The following is a 20,836-nucleotide window of genomic DNA, read 5'->3' as shown; positions in this document are numbered from 1 at the left end:
CTAGCACTGCATTTCTGCTGTTGAATTGAAGAAGACCTTTTCCGGGTAGCTTACCTGGTGGTTCAAATGGTAAAGAATCTGCCTGCAATGCAGGAGACCTGGGTTCAATCCCTGGGTCGGGAAGATTCCCCGAGAGAAGGAAATGGAAACCCACTCCAGTTTTCTTGCCTAGGAAATCCCATGGACAGAGGAGCCTGGTGGTCTACAGCCCATGGGGTCTCAAAGAGTCCGACACAACTGAGCGACTGGCACTTTCACTTTCTCAGGGTAGCAGGCTTGTGGGGAGGGAGCAGGTAAGCCAGGAGGCCTCATATAAGCCACCTCCTCACCAGCAAGTCATGTCTTCTCTTTAGGAAGGGAGTACCCACCAGAACCCAGGTCCCAGTGGCTGGCAGAGAATTAGCATTGGGCTGCAGCACCACAGGCTGCAGTGTGCCATGCTGTGGTCAGTACGGAGGCCTAGCTTTGGTGCCTCAGCCCTCCCTTGGCTTCCTGGCACCAACCTGGCTGTTGCTGGCGATGACAGGGTGCCGCTCAGCACCTGAACCGCCGCCAGCATCCTCTGCCCGACCTTCTGCCCACATGCCTCCACAGGGCCTCGGAGACTGGAGGAGGGTGTGCACACAGGTCTGCTTGGCAAGCCAGCAGGCACCAGGGCAGAGGAGGGAAGGAGACCCCTGACCCACAGGCAGGGTGGCTGCTCAGCCCAAGTGGTGAGAACTGGCGCAGGTGGGCCAGCCTCTGGGTCATGGGAATAAGAGGGCTGTCGTGTCATGAGGGCGGAGCAGAGCAGCCTCCTTGTGGGGTTTAGACCTTCAGAGGAGGGCCAGCCAAGGATGTCTCATGCAGGGCAGCCTGCCATGTGCAGGCGCTTGCCAGCTTTCATGAAAGGCCTCTTAGAGGTATGCCAACAGCAAGACCAAGAGTGAAGCTTAAGACACTGCAGGGAACTGCCCCTGTGGGAGTAAGAAGAGCTGTCTCTCTGTGCCTCTCCCCATCCCAGGGCTGATGCCCCGAGTGTGAGGTGATGGAGTGCAGGGAGCCCTCAGCCCACTCTTTCAGCCTCTGAGTGGGAACTGGGTATACTTGGAGTCATGCCATCCGGAGCCAAGGGCATTCAGGCCAAGGCATATGTATGTGGGGGCAGGGCTGGAGTGGAGGGTGTCAGCCCCTTCTAAGCTGTGACCTACTGCTATGGTTGCCCAGGAATCTGAAAGAGGTAAGGAGGTGTTTCCCTGATGTGTTTTAGAGCCTTTAGGGGCTCTGGGCCAGGGATGGATAGATAGGTTTATATGGGCTTCTCATCAAGCTTTAGGAAGTAAATCTGTAGCTTTGTTTCCATTTTCGTAAAGGATTGACCTTGTACTTGAGGGAGGGTGGCTTTGGATTCAGACTAGGACACAAATCCTGGTTCTCAGAATCTATATTTCCCTCTTATAAAATGGCATGCCCTCCTTACAAGGCTGTTAATGAAGATTCTGAGAAACAATATGTGGAATAATGAGAATAACTACTATGTATGGACCAACCACCACATAACAGCTGCTATGCTAGGCTGCAGTTTCTGTGTCAGTAATAACACGTGTGTACTTGCATGAATCATTTCTCTGTAAATGGGAAACGGGGGGGGGGCTGAAGCAGGTTTCGTGCTCAGCTTGGTGTGCTGTAAGGTGGCAGGAGCCTGTTCCTGTGCCCCCCATCCTAGCCGCTGCCTTCAGCCCAGAGGCCAGAGCCGAGCTCCTTACCATTCCCGCAGGTCTCGCAGCGGTGCCGCACCAGCCTGCAGCCTGGGCCCTCGGCCCCCTGCCGTTTCCTTTCTCCTGTTTCCATTCATACTTCATTTCCCATGCATCACGCCAGATTCATTATCAGCCTTTGGCAGGAGAGATTCAGGGAGTGGGTTCCTTGCAGATCCTCAAAATACCCTGCTCTGTCCCCTACATGGGAAGTTACCTTTTTTCCTTGTATTCTGAGGATGTACCCCAGGAAGGTTTCTACGAGTTCGGGATTTTTTGACAAAATTGGAGGAAACAGCGTCTGACTATTGTTTATGGCTTGATGGCTTAAGACTTGAGGTTTTTGTCTCTGGCAGCTCATCACTTTGGAACTTGCTAGGGAGGTTAGCTGCAAATTGAGTTATCAGGAAGTGTAGGCGCTCTGCTTCTCAAGTATATGTAGGAACTGGAGGGGGTCTCTGATCCTCATTGTCTGGAATGTGAGGGAGTTGGTTCTGAAAGAGAAAGAGCAAGTGTGAGAGTCAGTACTTCCTCTAAGTGATGATAAAGAACCTGTTACATATTTGCCAGAAAATGAAGAGGCCCACATTGGAGGGGAGAAGTAAGGTATTACAAAAAAGAGGAGGGCAGTAAAGGCCATTGATTGGCCAAAGAACAAGTCACTTTTTATGGCTTTGAATCTCAGCGTCTTTATCTGTAAGGTGGGAGTCACAGCCATCCTACCTAAAATCTGTATGCCAAATCCTGTCACATATCACTACAAGTTGTAGAACAGATGTTACAGAACTTTAAGAGGAAAAAAATTAAAATGATTTAATGGTCATGTAAGTAGTAGGATTTCTTGACCCCGCAGGAAGGGATGAAAATTCCCTCTTCCATCCTGTCATCATTAGGCTGGCAAAACGCTAGAAACAGGGAGTGAGAACATGCCTTACCCAGAAAGCCCCGAGCGGAATGACTAATCTTGACCTGACAGGAGGTGGTGGCCTCCCAGGCATCAGAGCATTGCGCCTGGGGCTGAGGCTTCCTGAGCACTTACAGATGATTCTTTGCCAGTTGCCTAATAAGGTTAGGGGCTAGGCAAGCTCAGTTGCAGAGAGAAAGTATTGGCTCTGGCTCCTGCCATGCCTCCGAATTCCAGAAGCACTTTCGCAGAGAGCCCAGCTTAAAAAGGGGTCCCAAACGGGCAGCACCCCTTTGACTTTGTGCCAGCAGCTTACTGACTGACCTATGTGTATATCTCAAGGCAACCTGAAGCAGACAAGCTTCGTTCTTCTCTACTTGCCCCATGTGTTCTAGTCTTAACTGATCTTTTTGCATTGGTTGTCCGTGTGAGTGGAAGATGCACTCCTCTCTGATCTCTTCAGACTGCCCCTACTTCTCTAGACATCCAAGGCCGCACTGTTGTGGTCATTCCATTGCCAAGTCACGGCCGACGCTCTGCCACCCATGGACTGCAGCACGCCAGGCTGCTCTGTCCTCCACTTTCTCCCAGAGTTTGCTCAAATTCACTTCACTGAGTCCATGATGCCATCTAACTGACTCATCCTCTGTCACACCCTTCTCCTTTTGCCTTCAATCTTTCCCAGCATCAGAGTCTTTACCAGTGACTCAGCTCTTCCAGTCAGTGGCCAAGGTATTATAGCTTCAGCGTTAGTCCTTCCAATGAATACTCAGGGTTGATTTCCTTTAAGATTGACTGGCTTGATCTCCTTTCAGTCCAAGGGACTCTCAAGAGTCTTCTACAACATCACAATTTGAAAGCATCGGTTCTTCAGCACTCAGTCTTCTTTATGGTCTAACACTCACACCTACATGCCTACTGGAAAAATCATACCTTTGACTTTACGTACAGACCTTTGTTGGCAAAGTGACATCTCCACTTTAAATACGCTAATTTCATGGCTGCAGTCACCATCCGCTGTGATTTGGAAGCCCAAGAAAAGAAAATCTGTCACTGCTTCCACGTTTTCCCCTTTTATTCACTATGAAGTGATGGAACCGGATACCATGATCTTAGTTTTTTGAATGTTGTTTCAAGCCAGCTTTTTCACTCTCATCAAGAGGCTCATTAGTTCCTCTTCACTTTCTGCTATTAGAGTGGTATCATCTGCATATCTGAGTTTATTGATATTTCTCCTGGCAATCTTGATTCCAACTTGTGATTCATCCAGCCTGATATTTTGCATGATGAACTCCACATATAAAGTTAAATAAGCAAGGTGGCCACAGGACTGGAAAATGGCAGTTTTTCATTCCAATCCCAAAGAAAGGCAATGTCAAGAATGTTCAAACTACCACAAAATTGCACTCATTTCACATGATAGCAAAGTAACGCTCACAATTCTCCAAGCTAGGCTTCAATAGTACATGAACCGAACTGAATTTAGAAAAGACAGAGTAACCAGAGATCAAATTGCCAACATCTGTTGGATGACAGAAAAAGCAAGAGAATTCTAGAAAAACATCTACTTCTGCTTCACTGACCGTGCTAAAGCCTTTGACTGTGTGGATCACAACAAACTGTGGAAAATTCTTGAAGAGATGGGAATACCAGACCACCTTACCTGTCTCCTAAGTAACTTGTAGGTGAGTCAAGAAGCAACAGTAAGAACCAGACATGGAACAACAGACTGATTCCAAACTGAGAAAGGATTACGTCAAGGATGTATATTGTCACCCTGCTTATTTAAGTTCTATGTAGATTAAATCATGCAAAATGCCAGGCTGGATGAAGCATAAGCTCAGTCGAAATTGCTGGGAGAAATATCAATAACCTCAGATATGCAGATACTGCTGCTGCTGCTGCGAAGTCGCTTCAGTCGTGTCCGACTCTGTGCGACCCCATAGACGGCAGCCCACCAGGCTCCCCTGTCCCTGGGATTCTCCAGGCAAGAACACGGGAGTGGGTTGCCATTTCCTTCTCCAGTGCATGAAAGCGAAAAGTGAAAGTGAAGTCGCTCAGTTGTGTCCGACTCTGTGACCTCATGGACTGCAGCCTACGAGGCTCCTCCGTCCATGGGATTTTCCGAGCAAGAGTACTGGAGTGGGTTGCCATTGCCTTCTCCGGATATGCAGATGACACCACCCTTATTGCAGAAAACAAAAAGGAGCTAAAGAGCCCCTTGATGAGTGAAAGAGAAGAGTGAAAAAGCTGACTTAAAACTCAACATTCAAAAAACTAAGATATGGCATCCAGTCCCATCACTTCATGGCAAATAGATGGAGAAACAATGGAAACAGTGACAGACTTTATTTTCTTCTCCAAAATCACTGCAGATAGTGACTACAGCCATGAAAGTAAAAGACACTTGCTCCTTGGAAGGAAAGCTGTGACCAACCTAGACAGCATATTAAAAAGCAGAAACATTACTTGGCCAACAAAGGTCCATCTAGTCAAGGCTATGGTTTTTCCAATTGTTATGTATGGATGTGAGAGTTGGACCATAAAGAAGACTGAATGCTGAAGAATTGTTACTTTTGAACTGTGGTGTTGGAGAAGACTCTTGTGAGTCCCTTGGACAGCGAGAAGATCAAACCAGTGAATCCTAAAGGAAATCAACCGTGAATATTCATTGGAAGGATTGATGCTGAAGCTGAAACTCCAATACCTTGGCCACCTGATGCGAAGAGCCGACTCATTGGAAAAGACCCTGATGCCAGGAAAGATTGAAGGCAGGAGGAGAAGGGGAAAACAGAGAATGAGATGCTTGGATGGCATCACCTCTATAGACATGAGTTTGAGTAAGCTCCAGGAGATGGTGAAGGACAGGGAAGCCTGGAGTGCTGCAGTCCACGGGGTCATAAAGAGTTGGACATGACTGAGCAGCTGAACATCAACAACAATGCAAGGTGACAATTTACAGCCTTGTCATACTCCTTTCCCAGTTTTGAAACTGTCAATTTTCCCATGTTTGGTTCTAACTGTTGCTTCTTGACCCACATACAAGTTTCTCAGGAGGCAAGTAAGATGGTCTGATACTCCCATCTCTTTAAGAATTTTCCACATTTGTTGTGGTCCACACAGTCAAAGGCTTTAGTGTAGTCAATGAAGCACAAGTAGATGCTTTTCTGGAATTCTCTTGCTTTTCCGTGATCCAATGAATGTTGGCAATTTGATCTCTGGTTCCTCTGCCTTTTCTTAATCCAGCTTGTACATCTGGAAGTTCACATACTGCTGAAGCCCAGCTTGAAGGATTTGGGGCATAACCTTTCTAGCTTATGAAGTGAGTGCAATTGTATGGTAGTTTGAATATTCTTTGGCATTGACCTTCGTTGGGATTGGAATGAAAACTGACCTTTTCTGGTCCTGTGGACACTGCTTTCCAAATTTGCTGGCATATTGAGTGCAGCACTTTCACAGCATCATCTTTTAGAATTTTCCATAGCTCAGCTGGAATTCTGATACCTCCACTAGCTTTGTTCATAGTAATGCTTCCTAAGGCCCACTTGACTTCACACTGCAGGATGTCTGGCCCTGGGTAAGTGTCCTCACCATCATGGTTATCATTAAGACCTTTTTTATATAGTGTATTCTTGCCACCTCTTTTTAATCTCTTCAGCTTCTGTTAGGTTCTTACTGTTTCTGTTCTTTATCATGCCCCTCCTTGCATGAAATGGTCCCTTGATGTCGATAATGTTCTTGAGGAGATCTCTAGTCTTCCCCGTTCTATTGTTTTTCTCTAGTTCTTGGCACTAGTCATTTAAGAAGGCCTTCTTATCTCACCTTGCTATCCTTTGGAACTCTGTATTCAGTTGGGTATATCTTTCTCTTTCTCTCTCGCTTTTCTCTTCTCTTCTTTTCTCATCTATTTGTAAGGCCTCTCAGACAACCATTTTGCCTTCTTGCATTTCTTTTTCTTGAGGATGGTTTTGGTCACTGCCTCCTATACAGTGTTACAAACCTCTGTCCATAGTTCTTCAGGCACTTTGTCTACCAGCTCTAATCCCTTGAATTGATTTGTCACCTCCACTGTATAATTATAAGGGATTTGATTTAGGTCATATATGAATGGCCTAGTAGTTTTCCATGTTAACTTAAGCCTGGAATTTGCAATAAGCAGCTCATGATCTGAGCCATAGTCAGCTCCAGGTCTTGTTTTGCTGACTCCATCTTTGGCTGCAAAGAACATGATCAATATGATTTCTATATTGACCATCTGGTGATATCCATGTGTAGAGTTGTCTGTTGTATTGTTGAAAAAGGATGTTTGCTATGACCAGTGTATTCTCTTGACAAAACTCTGTTAGGCTTTCCTGTGATTTGTATTGTACTCTAAGGGCAAACTTGCCTGTTATTCTGGGTATCTCTTGAACATGGACATCACCAGATGGTCAACACCGAAATCAGATTGATTATATTCTTTGCAGCCAAAGATGGAGAAGCTCTACACAGTCAGCCAAAACCAGACGAGGAGCTGACTGTGGCTCAGATCATGAACTCCTTATTGCCAAATTCAGACTTAAATTGAAGAAAGTAGGGAAAACCACTAGACCATTCAGGTATGACCTAAATCAAATCCCTTATGATTATACAGTGGAAGTGACAAATAGATTTAAGGGACTAGATCTGACAGACAGAGTGCCTGATGAACTATGGACAGAGGTTTGTGACATTGTACAGGAGACAGGGATCAAGACCATCCCCATGGAAAAGAAATGCGAAAAAGCAAAATGGCTGTCTCAGGAGGCCTTACAAATAGCTGGGAAAAGAAGAGAAGCGAAAAGCAAAGGAGAAAAGGAAAGATATTTCCATATGAATGCAGAATTCCAGAGAATAGCAAGGAGAGATAAGAAAGCCTTCCTCAACGATCAATGCAAAGAAATAGAGGAAAACAACAGAATGGGAAAGACTAGAGATCTCTTCAAGAAAATTAGAGATACCAAGGGAACATTTCATGCCAAGATGGGCTCGATAAAGGACAGAAATGGTATGGACCTAACAGAAGCAGAAGATATTAAAAAGAGGTGGCAAGAATACACAGAAGAACTGTACAAAAAAGATCTTCACGACCCAGATAATCATGATGGTGTGATCACTCACCTAGAGCCAGACATCCTGGAATGTGAAGTCAAGTGGGCCTTAGAAAGCATCACTAGGAACAAAGCTAGTGGAGGTGATGGAATTCCAGTTGAGCTATTTCAAATCCTGAGAGATGATGCTGTGAAAGTACTGCACTCAATATGCCAGCAAATTTGGAAAACTCAGCAGTGGCCACAGGACTAGAAAAGGTCAGTTTTCATTCCAATCCCAAAGAAAGGCAATACCAAAGAATGCTCAAACTACCGCACAATTGCACTCGTCTCACACACTAGTAAAGTAATGCTCAAAATTCTCCAAGCCAGGCTTCAGCAATACGTGAACCGTGAACTTCCAGATGTTCAAGCTGGTTTTAGAAAAGGCAGAGGAATCAGAGATCAAATTGCCAATATCTGCTGGATCATCGAAAAAGCAAGAGAGTTCCAGAAAAACATCTTTTTCTGCTTTATTGACTATGCCAAAGCCTTTGACTGTGTGGATCACAATAAACTGTGGAAAATTCTGAAAGAGATGGGAATACCAGACCATCTGACCTGTCTCTTGAGAAACCTGTATTCAGGTCAGGAAGCAACAGTCAGAACTGGACATGGAACAACAGACGGGTTCTAAATAGGAAAAGGAGTACATCAAGGCTGTATATTGTCACCCTGCTTATTTAACTTATATGCAGAGTACATCATGAGAAATGCTGGGCTGGAAGAAACACAAGCTGGAATCAAGATAGCAGGGAGAAATATCAATAACCTCAGATATGCAGATGACACCACCCTTATGGCAGAAAGTGAAGAATTAAAGAGCCTCTTGATGAAAGTGAAAGAGGAGAGTGAAAAAGTTGGCTTAAAGCTCAACATTCAGAAAACTAAGATCATGGCATCTGGTCCCATCATTTCATGGGAAATAGATGGGGAAACAGTAGAAACAGTGTCAGACTTTATTTTTGGGGGGCTCCAAAATCACTGCTGATGGTGATTGCAGCCATGAAATTAAAAGACGCTTACTCCTTGGAAGGAAGGTTATGACCAACCTAGAAAGCATATTTAAAAGCAGAGACTTTACTTTGCCAACAAAGGTCCGTTTAGTCAAGGCTGTGGTTTTTCCAGTGGTCATGTATGGATGTGAGAGTTGGAAGGTGAAGAAAGCTGAGCACCGCAGCATTGATGCTTTTGAAGTGTGGTGTTGGAGAAGACTCTTGAGAGTCCCTTGGACTGCAAGGAGGTCCAACCAGTCCATCCTAAAGGAGATCATTCCTGGGTGTTCATTGGAAGGACTGATGTTGAAGCTGAAACTCCAATACTTTGGCCACCTCATGCGAAGAATTGACTCATTGGAAAAGACCCTAATGCTGGGAAGGATTGGGGGCAGGAGGAGAAGGGGACAACAGAGGATGAGATCGTTGGATGGCATCACTGACTCAATGGACATGGGTTTGGGTAAACTCCACGAGTTGGTGATGGACAGGGAGGCCTGGCATGCTGCGATGCATGGGGTCATAAAGCGTCGGACACGACTGAGCGACTGAACTGAACTGAACTTGACTTCCTACTTTTGCATTCCAATCCCCTGTGGTGAAAAGGACATCTTTTTTTGCTGTTAGTTCTAGAAGATATTGTAGGTCTTCATAGAACCAGTTAACTTCAGCTTCTTCAGCATCAGTGGTTGGGGCATAGACTTGGATTACTCTGATGTTGAATGGTTTGCCTTGGAAATGAACCAAGATCATTCTGTTGTTTTTGAGGCTGCACCCAAGTATTGCATTTCAGACTCTTTTGTTGACTATGAGGACTGCTCCATTTCTTCTAAGGGATTCTTGCCCACAGTAGGAGATAAAATGGTCATCTAAATTAAATTTGCCCATTCCCATCCATTTTAGTTCACTGATTTCTAAGATGTTGATGTTCAATCTTGCCATCTCCTTTTTGACCGCATTCAATTTATCTTGATTCATGGATGTAACATTCCAGGTTCCTATGCAGTATTGTTCTTTACAGCATTGGACTTTACTTTCACCTCCAGACACATCCACAGCTGAGCATCATTTCTGCTTTGGCCTAGTTGCTTCATTCTTTCTGAAGCTAATTGCCCTCTGGAGTAATTGCCCTCCACTCTTACCCAGTAGCATATTGGACACCCTCTGACCTGGGGTGCTCATCTTCCCATGTCATAGCTTTTTGCCTTTTCATACTATTCATAGGGTTTTTGCGGCAGGAATACTGGAATAGGTTTCCATTTCCTCCTCCAGTGGACCAAGTTTTGTCAGAACTCTTCACTATGACCTGTCTGTCTTGGGCGGCCCTGCACTGCATAACTCATAGCTTCATTCAGTTATGCAAGCCCCTTTACCACGACAAGGCTGTGATCCATGAAGTGGTTGTTGCTAATGTTTATAACCTAGCTAATGGTTATTGCTAATGATGCTGCTTGGAATTTTCCACTCGTTTGGGGGTGTGGGAGTTCGCTCTCATAAGAAAAAATAGAGGGGCACATGGAGATTATTGCTCTTCTGCTTAAAGGACTGGATAACAAAAGTTCATTAAGATCAAATTAACCTTTTCACATCACTTCGAGTGTCCTATACAGGACACTGGCCATCTTTCATCTAAGATTTCCAGGTACTATTTCTATCTATAATGCCATTCATTTATCAATTTCTTCTCCCAGATAAAGGTGGGAGGAACTGAGCCCTAAAAAAACTGAGCTCTAAGAAAGCTAAGTGACTTGCTCAAAAGGTTCTTGGGAAGATGGTAAATCTGGTTATGAATCTACTATGAGTTATTCAGCCAAAAAAATTAGCTGAATGCCTGCTTTGTGTAGGTGATTGTTTAAGCACTGGGGAGAAAGCATTGAGCAAGACACGTGAAAAATCTCTGCCTTCATGAAACAAACATGGCAGTAGGTGGTAGAGATAAAAAAAAAAAGGTTATAATTTCTAGTTAAGCTGTCAATCAGCACTGTCCTCAACATCCTCTTCAAAGGTTAAGGAGTTCTACTTAAGGGTCAAATGGGCTTCTCGCTGCTGTCACCCTTCCCACTGCTTCCAGGCTTGGAGCAGAAACTGAACTGGAGAGAAATGTCCATGGTGCTGCCTGACCCTGTGCCAAGAGGACTGGAGAGAGTGACACACTGCCTCCGCTTCTCTCCTTGTTCCCTAGAAATGACATCTAAAAAGAAAGGGGAGCGTGATATTTGAAAAACAATAGCAACAACAACAAAACAAAATGCTTCTTGTATAACCCTTTATAAGTCAGGGTAGCTCTAAAAATCCACAGTAGGAGGAAGCTGAGGGCATCCTGGCAGAGGGAGGGGTGTAACTGCCTCCATCCCAGCGGAATCTACCAAGAACAGGATTGATTAGAATTAGTAGGAACTTTGGCCACATGTGATTTTTAGAAAAGTGATTGATAAAGTAGTCAAGCCCTTATCTGATGACCTTTATACTTCCTGTTCATCATCTAGAAGCAAGGACATCATCCATGTATTAAAGAGGGGCTGACCAGGGCTGGGCCCTCAATGCTCTGGTGCTGTGTTCAGAAAGACCCCCTTCACATTTAAGTAGCTGGTGCGTGGCGGTCCTCTTGCCTGAAGCTGAGAACAGGGCTTAAGATAAGCCTTTTTCTCTCCTTCATCCTCCCTGTTCCCACCCGTCCCTCTCTCCCTAGTCAGCATGTGCAAGAGGTGACACATGGCTTCCTGAGAGGAGAACTGCTGACCTGAGACCCTCCGTTGTCACTCACATGCAGGCTGACTTTGCTCCCCTGCTGTGGCCCTAGGCTGTAGCTGAATTGATAGCTGTTGTATTCCTGCCATCCCAGAGAAACTTGAAAACTCACAGGCTTCAAACTATCTTTCCTCCTCAGAGGTCCTTATGTTCCCTTTATGTATGAAGATTCCACCCTGCATTGCCCACTGCCGGAGCGTTTTACTCACCCTTTTCCCCACAAAGCTTTTTAAACTCCAAGATCTGAACTTAATACCTGATCTATTGACAACTGCAGCAGGCTGCAGAATTTCTATACAGCGTCAGGCCAAGTGTTCTGAGGGGCTGCAGGGGATGTGGACGTCTTCTCCCAGGTTGCCCTTCTGGTTTGTAAATGTGGGTGTTAGGACTATGGTAGAGTGCAGAGTTTGGAGGAGGGTGGCAGACTGGCGGGCCTCCCTCCAGATCACTCTGGTCTGGACTCCTTTCCTGATCTCTTCTCAGCTCTTAGAGGTAAGATTAAAACATTTTAAGATTAAAAGATTAAAACAGACTAAAACATTGTGTTGCAGGTCCCTCAAATAGACAGGGAGAGCCATTAGAGGTTATATAACCCTTTATTTCCAAGTTTCTGAAGTTGTGGGATTTGTGTTGCTTGGTTTAGAAGAGGTGAGGTATGAAGGCTGGGGTGTATCTGAAGTTATTTCTCTACATTGGAGTTTACAGGCTGCTGAGGGGCACCCAGGGAAGAAGGGGCCTCTCCTAAGTCAGTCCACTCAGCTTAGGCCTCAGCTATCAGTTCAGCTCAGATATCAACTGTCACCTAAACCCTTGTGCTAGAGTGAGTACCTCTTGTTCTTGCAGTTGCTGGATCTCATGCTGTTCTAATTGTTTCTTTATGTCTGCCTTGGAATCTTTATTCCAGAGACCCAGTTGTCATCGGTTTCCAGGGAGCCCTCCTCTTTCTCCTCTCCTGCCACCTCTCTGCTACTGCAGTTGCTGGTTGTTGCTAAGGTTGCCTCCATGGTAACATGCACATCCTGTTTATACCTCCATCTGGGAAAGTTGGTCTAAACTAGGAACCTACCTACCCTGGACAACTGCTTCCATCACCACCTGGGGACACCAGTCATCGTAACACGTGGTCCGGCTTACACTCAGTTCCCCCACCTTCTTCCTCCTTTGGCTGCCAAGCTTCATACACACGAAAGGACCTGGACCACAGGCTGCTGCTCTGAAGTTTCTTGCACAAGATATAGTCGGTCTTGTTCTCATCTGGACTCTCAGAGAAGAAAGAAGAAAGAAGTGAGGAAGAGAAACAAGAGACCTTGATCGGTGGAAGGGAGATTTCACATTTTCTCTGTTGAGGGCTTGGTAACAGCAGGCAAAATGACGAACCCAACAGAGCACACCTCGCCGGCCAACTTGATACTTGAGAGCCGTGAAGGGGAGTTTGGCTGCACAGTGATGGACCTGAGGAAGCTGATGGAGCTGCGTTCAAGCGATGCAATAGACCAGATCAACGTCCACTACGGAGGAGTGATGAATCTCTGCAGTAGACTGAAAACCAACCCTGTGGAAGGTAAAGGCCATGCCAGGGGTGGGGGATTGGAGGAAGGCGGCCTGCGTTAAAATATATTGTTCTCTCTGCTTCTAGAGAAGGGATGTTTCTGGAGACCTTGCTGCTATATCTGTGCCTGGTGGGCAAAGTACAGTCTCCAAAGCACTGAAAAGATGTGAGGCTGTGGAGGGAAACATTATTTCTTTCCCAGACATGAGGTTTAGTGACTGCGGTATTCTCTGAAGATCATTCTTTCCTTCTCTTTCTATATCACTGTGCAGAAGTGGGAATGTCTCTTATAAATGTTTATGTTAGAGGTGTGTTTATCAGTAAATAATCAAGTCCCTAACTCATTATCAGTCTTTGATTGCAAAGGGTTGAAGATATAATTCTTCCCTACCCTGATCTTACAGTATAATAGGAAGAGTGGGTGAGTCCGTCTACCCAATGTAGTACCGCTCTATGGTACACAGTTAGAAACGGGATGGTAAACAAAAACGTAGAGAGTTTACCCACCATATCTTTGGATTACTCACTCAGTTTTCTTTCAGGAAATTATTGATGACTTTTTCAACCCTGTCTGATGCACTTTTAGTATAGTTCTTCTTAATCTATTCTCTAAAGAAAACGAAAAATCCAGCTTCATGCTTACCTGGCTCAGCTCAATTGCCCAGTGAGCCATGGTAATTTTACTTCATTGAAATGGAGATAGTACTAGAGAAACCTTATTTGCTCCTTTTTGCCTAGTTTCAGCATCTCTGTTATAGGTCCTTGCTTGGCCCTATCAGTCAGGCAGGCCTTGATTGAGTAGCTTGAGATAGAGCAAAGATCTTGTCCTTTAGATGTCTTCAGCCTCTTGAGGTGTACTATTTCTAACCCTTTCTTGGAGGCCACGTCATATTTTTTGCCAGTTCTAAGAAGTTTTGACCCCTAGCCAGTGTTATAAATTAGTGACTTGGAGTCCAGACTCTCTTATTAAAAGAAAAAAGGGAGAAATTTTTATCAAGATATCTGTACATTGCCCATGTTTTATTTTCTTTACCAGCAGGGAGAGCTGCCTTACATGTTCTCTGTACTTCTAGAGTTCACTTTCTTTCTTTCTTTTTTTTTATTAATTTATTTATTTTAGTTGGAGGCTAATTACTTTATAATATTGTAGTGGTTTTTGCCATACACTGACATGAATCAGCCATGGGTTTACATGTGTTCCCCATCCTGAACCCCCCTCTCACCTCCCTCCCCATCCCATCCCTAGAGTTTACTTTCTTATCTCTTAGGCTTTGAGTTCGGTACTGGCTCTACCATTTACTAGCTGAATAACGTTGAATAGTTGACTCATTCTCTGTAAGTAAACATCATTTTCTTTTTTGAAAATGATATTAATGCTTCGTCTATAGAGTTATTGGGATTAAATATTGTATGTACAATGCTTATTCTAATAATGGGTGTTCAATAAATTAGTTGTCTCACATTAAAACAGAGTCCATATATTTGACGATATTTGCCAGAATATGAGTGCTTATGGAGTACAATGTGTTATTATATCTGGACAGGCTGCTTCAGTCTACCTGCAACCACTATCCATTTTCTACATTCACCTCTTGATGTCAAAAAAGAGCCTGGTTAGGATGGCAGTGCTGAGTTGCTTTCATGTGGCTCAGTTGTTGCCTTCTGTTTAGTTTCTAATTACTGCCCTTTGGATAATGCCTTCTTCTTGTCAGCTAGATTTCTTTATTTTGCTACTGTCACGGTAGTATTTACCTTAAAGAGAGGCTACTCCTATTATGTTTTCATTGAGATAATGTAGTACTTTAGGGACACTCAGCAGAACTTAAGCAGAATCTTTCTCCCCCCTTCCTATACTGTTCTTTCCCCTTGGCTCAGTTGCTTCTCTCACAAAGTGAAACTCCAAATAAGCTGGAACCTAAGAAACTTCCGAAAGCAGAGTCCAGGCTTTCCTTCCAATTTTCCAAACCCTTTCTCATAGCTGCTATTGTTTACTTCTAGTTCCCAGAGAGCTCCCATTCCCAAAGGCCAACATATATATTCTTTCAGAATATATATCAAGATATCAGATATCAAATGCTTAGGTTGTTTCCCAGTCCCAGTTTTAGACCTGTAGTTGAAAATCACTTTCTGATGTCAGCTGCTTCTGTTGCTGCAGACCCTGGCCACGCCAGACCTAGAACCCCTACCACTGGCACAACTGTCCACTGCCATTCCCCTACTTCCTTAGATCACAAACATGTATCTTGATGTTTTTCAATATTACAACTTACTGTTGGGCTGGTCCTAGAGCTAGGAAGCAGGCTGTCAGAAACAACTTTTCCATGAGAGATGTTTAGCTCTCAGTGCCAACAGTGACTCCCTCTGTATGACAAGAGGAAAGGGATAAGAAAAGAAGACACGGAAGAGCTATGACATGGGACTCTCTCCCCAGACAGAGGTGATGCTAAGTGGTTTGTTTGGACAGACTGAGACAAGAACATTGATATCCAGGTGCCAGAAAAAGTAAGTGAGTTCACAGCAGACCACACTAGGGTGCCTGACAGCCTAGCATAGCTTTGTCACCTCTGGTAGGCCCCTGCAGACTAATAATAAGAACATAAAGAAATTTTCCCAGTGCTTGAATTCCGCTGATTGGAAAGTAAAGTGAAGTAAGATTGGGGAGATCGTTTCCTAGAATATGACCCTTCCCCTTTATTTTCTGTTGGATTGATAGTATCTTTAGGATAGATTGTTTTAAACTATAGCTACTCAGGGGCCTTATGGAACTTGCAATTTATAACTTCTCTGACATAGTTTTATTTTTCTCTCTCTCTCTCTCATTCTCACTCTCAACAGACCAAAAGAATTAAATGACTTGCCTAAAGTCTTACCACAGGGTAGAGCTTGATGGAATAATTCATGTTTTCTGACTTACAGACCATTAATGCTCTGCTGCCTCTTCAGCTAGAGAATCAACACAGAGAATCTTAGAAGCACAGATAGTTTTGCAATTTGTTTTATATCCTGGTACCTGATAAAATGCCTAACTGTGACCCGATACTGATATGCATTTAATATTGGCTTGTGTTCCTCTAGTCCATTTACTAGTTGGAACAAGAGGCGATGCCCCAGTGGCTAAGAGTTGGTTACATTTGAGACGACATGGAGGCACCCAGCCTCCACAGCACTCATCAGTGAGCAGACACAAGGCTCAGTATGATCAAAAAAGAGAAGGAAAGTTAGAGAAACAAAAATGGGTGGAGGAGATGTGAAAGAGCACACAGACTTTCATCTAAGCCACCAAAGAATTCCACTTTCATGGCCATGTTAAAGAAAAGCAGAGGGACTTCCCTGGTGGTCCAGTGGCTAAGACTCTGCACTCCCAATGCAGGGGGCCCAGGTTTGATCCCTGGTCAGGGAATTACATCCCACATGACACAAGTAAAAGATTAAAAAAAAAAGAAAAGAAAAGCAGAGAGGCAGAGATGACTGTGTTGGTTGGGTGAGTGGTTGTATTGTGTGTGTGCGTGCTCAGTCATTAGTTGTGTCTGACTCCCATGGACTGGAGCCCGCCAGGCTCCTCTGTCTGTGGAATTTTTCAGGCAAGAATACTGGAGTGAGTTGCCATTTCCTCCTCCAGAGAATCTTCCTGATCCAGGGATCAAACCCACATCTGCTGCATTACAGGCAGATTCTTTACTGCTGAGCCATCAGGGAAGCCCTAAGTGGTTGTGTTGCCTGAGGTTTATCAGTAAGAAAAACCTGAGCATTTTGCAGTGATAGAATCTTTTTAGTTTGCTCCTTTCCTCATTCCAATTTCTTTATCTCTCTCTTTTTACTGCTGCTTGTTTCCCTATTCCATCCCCACCCCCAAATTTTTTCAGTCCTCAAAGAGCCAAGCAGTGTGGATGATACCCACTGGAAGGTAGTCTTTTATCTTCTGATCAACTTTCCATGCTATCTCCCGGGTTCCAAGAGCAAGAAAAACCTGTGTGAATCTGGACTGAGTTACCCATGGCTTAAGAGGAAGAAAGAAGTACTTTCTTTGGTCTCCCTTGGTGTGCAGGAAGAAGAGAAAGTCTGGATGAGAGACTCTTTGGTACAGATAGAAAGTTGTATGAATTCTCCTTCCCCACAGAACCTTTCCACATGGGTCCTTAGCTGTGTTACCTTTCTTCAGAGAAAGAATGATGTTTCCTGAAGAGGAGCTGTCTCAACAGTTAGGGGCTTTGAGGGACCTGGGCCCAGACCAGAAAGGGCAGAGAAGGGGAGCCTTGTCTAAACATTGAATAATTACCTGTGGGCTTCCTTCAGAAAGCTAAAAGCTCTATATTAAATTTGGATCAAGAAGAACGTTGGTGGAAATTTCTATTTCATCTTTCCTCTACATCCTGCTGTTTCTTTTCTTCTCTGCAGAGCTGAGGTATGGCTGTATGCACAGGGTTTCTAATTTCTTTTCAATGACAGTGAACAAATAGTTAGTGGCCAGCAGGTAGTGGGGACACAGTGGTGAACACAACAGGGACAGTTCTTCCCTCCATAGGGCTTGACAGGCACTAAGAGAATGCACAAAAATTAAGGCAATTTCAGATAATGTCATAGTGCTATGATGGTAATTTGGGGACCTGTAGGGGAGGACAGGTGGGCTTAGGAGTTGGAGATAAGACTCCTCAATCATGTGACTGTCTAGGGAAGCTCTGGCCTGGCCGTGCTCTATGTACGTTCCTGGCATAAGAGGCAAGCATCTTTGCCTTGCATAATTATTGAGCAGCTACTAGGTTTTGGGAGCTGAGATTCTTCAGGGAGTAAATGGCAGGAAGGGGAAAGAAACTGTTTTAAGACAGCCCAAATTTTGATTTTTGGTTCATTAACTGTAGGATTTGAGTTAATATCTCCTGCCACCTTACAGTTTCTGGGGTTCAGCTGTGTTCCTGTTGTGTTTCTGTTGCCACAGCTTTTGAGGTCAGTGGCATGTCCTACCACTAACTGTCTATTTCTCCAAAAGCTGGGACGTACTAGGGTTGGGCTCTTCCTCAGTGCGGCAGATTGAAATTTCTAGTAGCATTGTCAGTCTGGGAGAAAATTGCACACATAGCCCCAATAAATGTTCACCTACATACTACTGCGTTACTATTAGTACTTCTAACACTAATATTTTTTACATAATAGACTCTGCAAGAAATAGGAATGGATGAAGTAATACAAAAAGTTCTAGTACCTTTCCCACACCAACAAATGAATGCATGCCCCCTGTTTAGAGACCACTGCTTTGGAGAATATTGATGTTGCCGGGAGGGTATATAAAGAAATTGGCAAGTGGATATGGGATGGAATGGATGGGAGAAGAAAATGGGTAACTAGCTTCTCTGAGATTTTCCTCCCTATCGTTAGTCTGATATAGTCTGTTTCAGAAAATCCACTTTTCAGTTAGTTCGGTTCAGTCACTCAGTCGTGTCCGACTCTTTGCGACCCCATGGACTGCAGCATGCCAGGCCTCCCTGTCCATCACCAGCTCCCGGAGTTTACTCAAACTCATGAGCAGTCTGCTTTTAGGAGTCCATCAATCTCAGCTTAGAAGCACAGCTAAGCTGCCTCTCTCCTCATGCCCTCTGCCCCGTAGCCATCACCTTGAAGATGTCAAGTAAATTACCCTAAAAACCAGTCACGTGGGCATGCCTGCCAAGATGAACAGTATGTGGTCCTCTCTGCCCATCACGCTTTGAGTGGATATATTAAGTTTAAGGTATGAGAAAGACTCATACCAGAAGAATATCTTTGAGGGAGAAGAAGGGGGCTGCTGCTAAGTCGCTTCAGTTATGTCCGACTCTGTGCGACCCCATAGACGGCAGCCCACCAGGCTCCACCGTCCCTGGGATTCTCCAGGCAAGAATACTGGAGTGGGTTGCCATTTCCTTCTCCAGTGCATGAAAGGGAAAAGTGAAAGGGAAGTCGCTCAGTCGTGTCCGACTCCTAGCGACCCCATGGACTGTAGCCTACCAGGCTCCTCCATCCATGGGATTTTCCAGGCAAGAGTACTGGAGTGGGGTGCCATTGCCTTCTCCAGAGAAGGGGGCACACCAGCTCAAACAGCCAGAGAGCAGCTACGCTGTGATGGGAATAGCTGAGGCAAGTCCAGTAGCTTCAAAAAAGAAATATTTAGTACATGGTAGAGGGGTGGAGGTTTTCACAAAACCTATAGGAAGCAGCATCAACAGCAGGATGCAGATGATTGAGAAAGACAGGAGAGCAAAAGTGCCCTTGCCGAGTCCCCTGCAGGGAATTCCATGTTGCGTCCTGGGAGTTCCTTGTCTGGTTTGAGTTATATGCCTAGGCCCGAATTAGGCCAATGGTGCATGACAGCCGCCGGCCTACTCTTTCCCAGGCCGACTCCAGGCTCTCTGAATTCTTTCCTAGCCATCTCCTCCTTGCCTGGAGCGGGCCTCCTGGCTTAGCTGGCATAATGCTGCCAAGCATGGGATAGGGAATCCTGGAGGCAGGGAGAGTCATTGCGTCTTCTGAACCTGAGAACCCTCCCCGCTTTCTCCCCTTCCACCAGGCCTAGGACCTTTGGTGCTCCATTCGGTTGGCAACTCAGCAGAATCTCTTGCAAGTTTTGTTTTGCTTTCAACCTTGCTGTTGCCTTGCACTGAATGTCAGCTGGGGCGGTGGGGGGCAGAAAGATAGCATTCCTTCTTCGGCCGAGGCAGATGTTGCATCTGCCCTTGTAAGTGGGGCTTTCACTAGTCTTATTTAGCTCCAAGGTGTGAGCACCGGGGGTGTGATACCAGAGGGGAGGATGGCAGCCCGGGAGAGGGCGACCGAGCAGAGGGAAGGGAGAGCACTCTGGGCAGCTCTCTTTTCTCCATGCCAGAGTCGGAGAGTTCAGGAAAGGCTCACAGCCGAGGGCCGGACAGACAGACACACTCCTGGACGAAGCTGTCCACCAAGGCAGGCTTGGGGATCGAGAGTAAGGAAGGGGCCATTTTCTAAATCTGTCGTCCTCTTGCTGTGACTTTCGGGAGGCTGCCTTCTCTCTGGGAGTCGGAAGGCCAACATGCACAGAACACATCTCCAAGCTGCGGGTGTGGTAAGTGAGAGATGTACAAGCAGGGAAATGGCTCTAACTCCTCCGAGGAGTGGCAGTGGCTTAGCACAGGAGCTGGCTGAAGCCTTTCAGTCCTTATGTTGGTTTTAAGCTGCTCTTCCCTCTTGGTTTCCCTGGTGGCTCAGACAGTGAAGAATCCGCCTGCCATGGAGGAGACCTGGGTTTGATCCCTGGGTTGGGAAGATTCCCTGGAGAAGGAAATGGCAACCCACTCCAGTATTCTTGCCTGGAGAACCCCATGGACAGAGGAGCGTGGACAGCCTTGGTGGACAGTCCATGGGGTCACGAAGAGTCAAACGCGACTGAGCGACCAACACTTTCACTTCTCTTTTACCCTCTAATCCAGGGTTTTAAGGTAGGACTTGAAAGGTATTCTGATGTCCGTTCTTCTCATGTACTAAATAAGATTGCCTTCTAAGCAACCCAGAGAAACCTGTCCCTTGCACTATCTGTGCAGCAGAAGATTCTGCTCTTCCCTTGGCACAGTATCATTGCTCACACAGCTGGGAAGTCCCTCCTGATCTGACCTGGCCACACCCTCTCTGGGCCTGTGCTGGCTCTGATAAGGGGGCCTCCGTGGGGAAGCCGGCCCGGCCCTCCCCTCCTTCCCTGCCGGAGCCAGGCCACCAAGGGCTGGGCTGCCGCTCCTCCTCCCAAGCCACGGGCTGCACGGGCTCACAGCAGACACAGATTTTCCACCGCTGCTGTTCCA

General features: G+C 45.5%; 1 protein-coding gene, 1 long non-coding RNA gene and 1 other non-coding gene across 8 annotated transcripts in view; 2 read left to right on the top strand and 1 right to left on the bottom strand.

Annotated features, from left to right (window-relative positions):
* The window catches only part of ATP2B4 (ATPase plasma membrane Ca2+ transporting 4), a 106,613-nt gene that overhangs the window by 42,135 nt on the left and 43,642 nt on the right, over positions 1 to 20,836 (top strand). For 5 of the 6 annotated variants that reach the window (XR_014055047.1, XM_081495033.1, XM_081495031.1 and 2 more), the window contains exon 2: positions 12,396 to 13,052. The exons of the other annotated variant lie outside the window; for it this stretch is intronic. Coding sequence is in view for 4 of the 5 variants with exons in the window: in XM_081495033.1 (XP_081351159.1) it covers positions 12,860 to 13,052 (193 nt within the window). In the remaining variant the exon portion in view is untranslated. The remainder of the gene's footprint in view (positions 1 to 12,395; positions 13,053 to 20,836) is intronic. 6 annotated transcript variants of the gene reach the window in all.
* Positions 1,408 to 12,542, bottom strand: LOC145507715 (uncharacterized). The gene is made up of 2 exons (XR_014055049.1): positions 12,320 to 12,542; positions 1,408 to 2,230 (listed from the first exon to the last, which is right to left on the bottom strand). It is a non-coding gene; the product is annotated as an uncharacterized LOC145507715 (long non-coding RNA).
* Positions 16,368 to 16,440, top strand: TRNAG-CCC (transfer RNA glycine (anticodon CCC)). Its single transcript has one exon. It is a non-coding gene; the product is annotated as a tRNA-Gly (tRNA).

The sequence above is a fragment of the Giraffa tippelskirchi genome, chromosome 5 (genome assembly GCF_054371585.1).
Source record: "Giraffa tippelskirchi isolate mGirTip1 chromosome 5, T2T-mGirTip1v1.2.pri, whole genome shotgun sequence".
Classification (NCBI taxonomy): Eukaryota; Metazoa; Chordata; class Mammalia; order Artiodactyla; family Giraffidae; genus Giraffa; species Giraffa tippelskirchi.
Note: the sequence above shows the minus strand (reverse complement) of the source record. Positions and strands in the feature narration are given on the sequence as shown.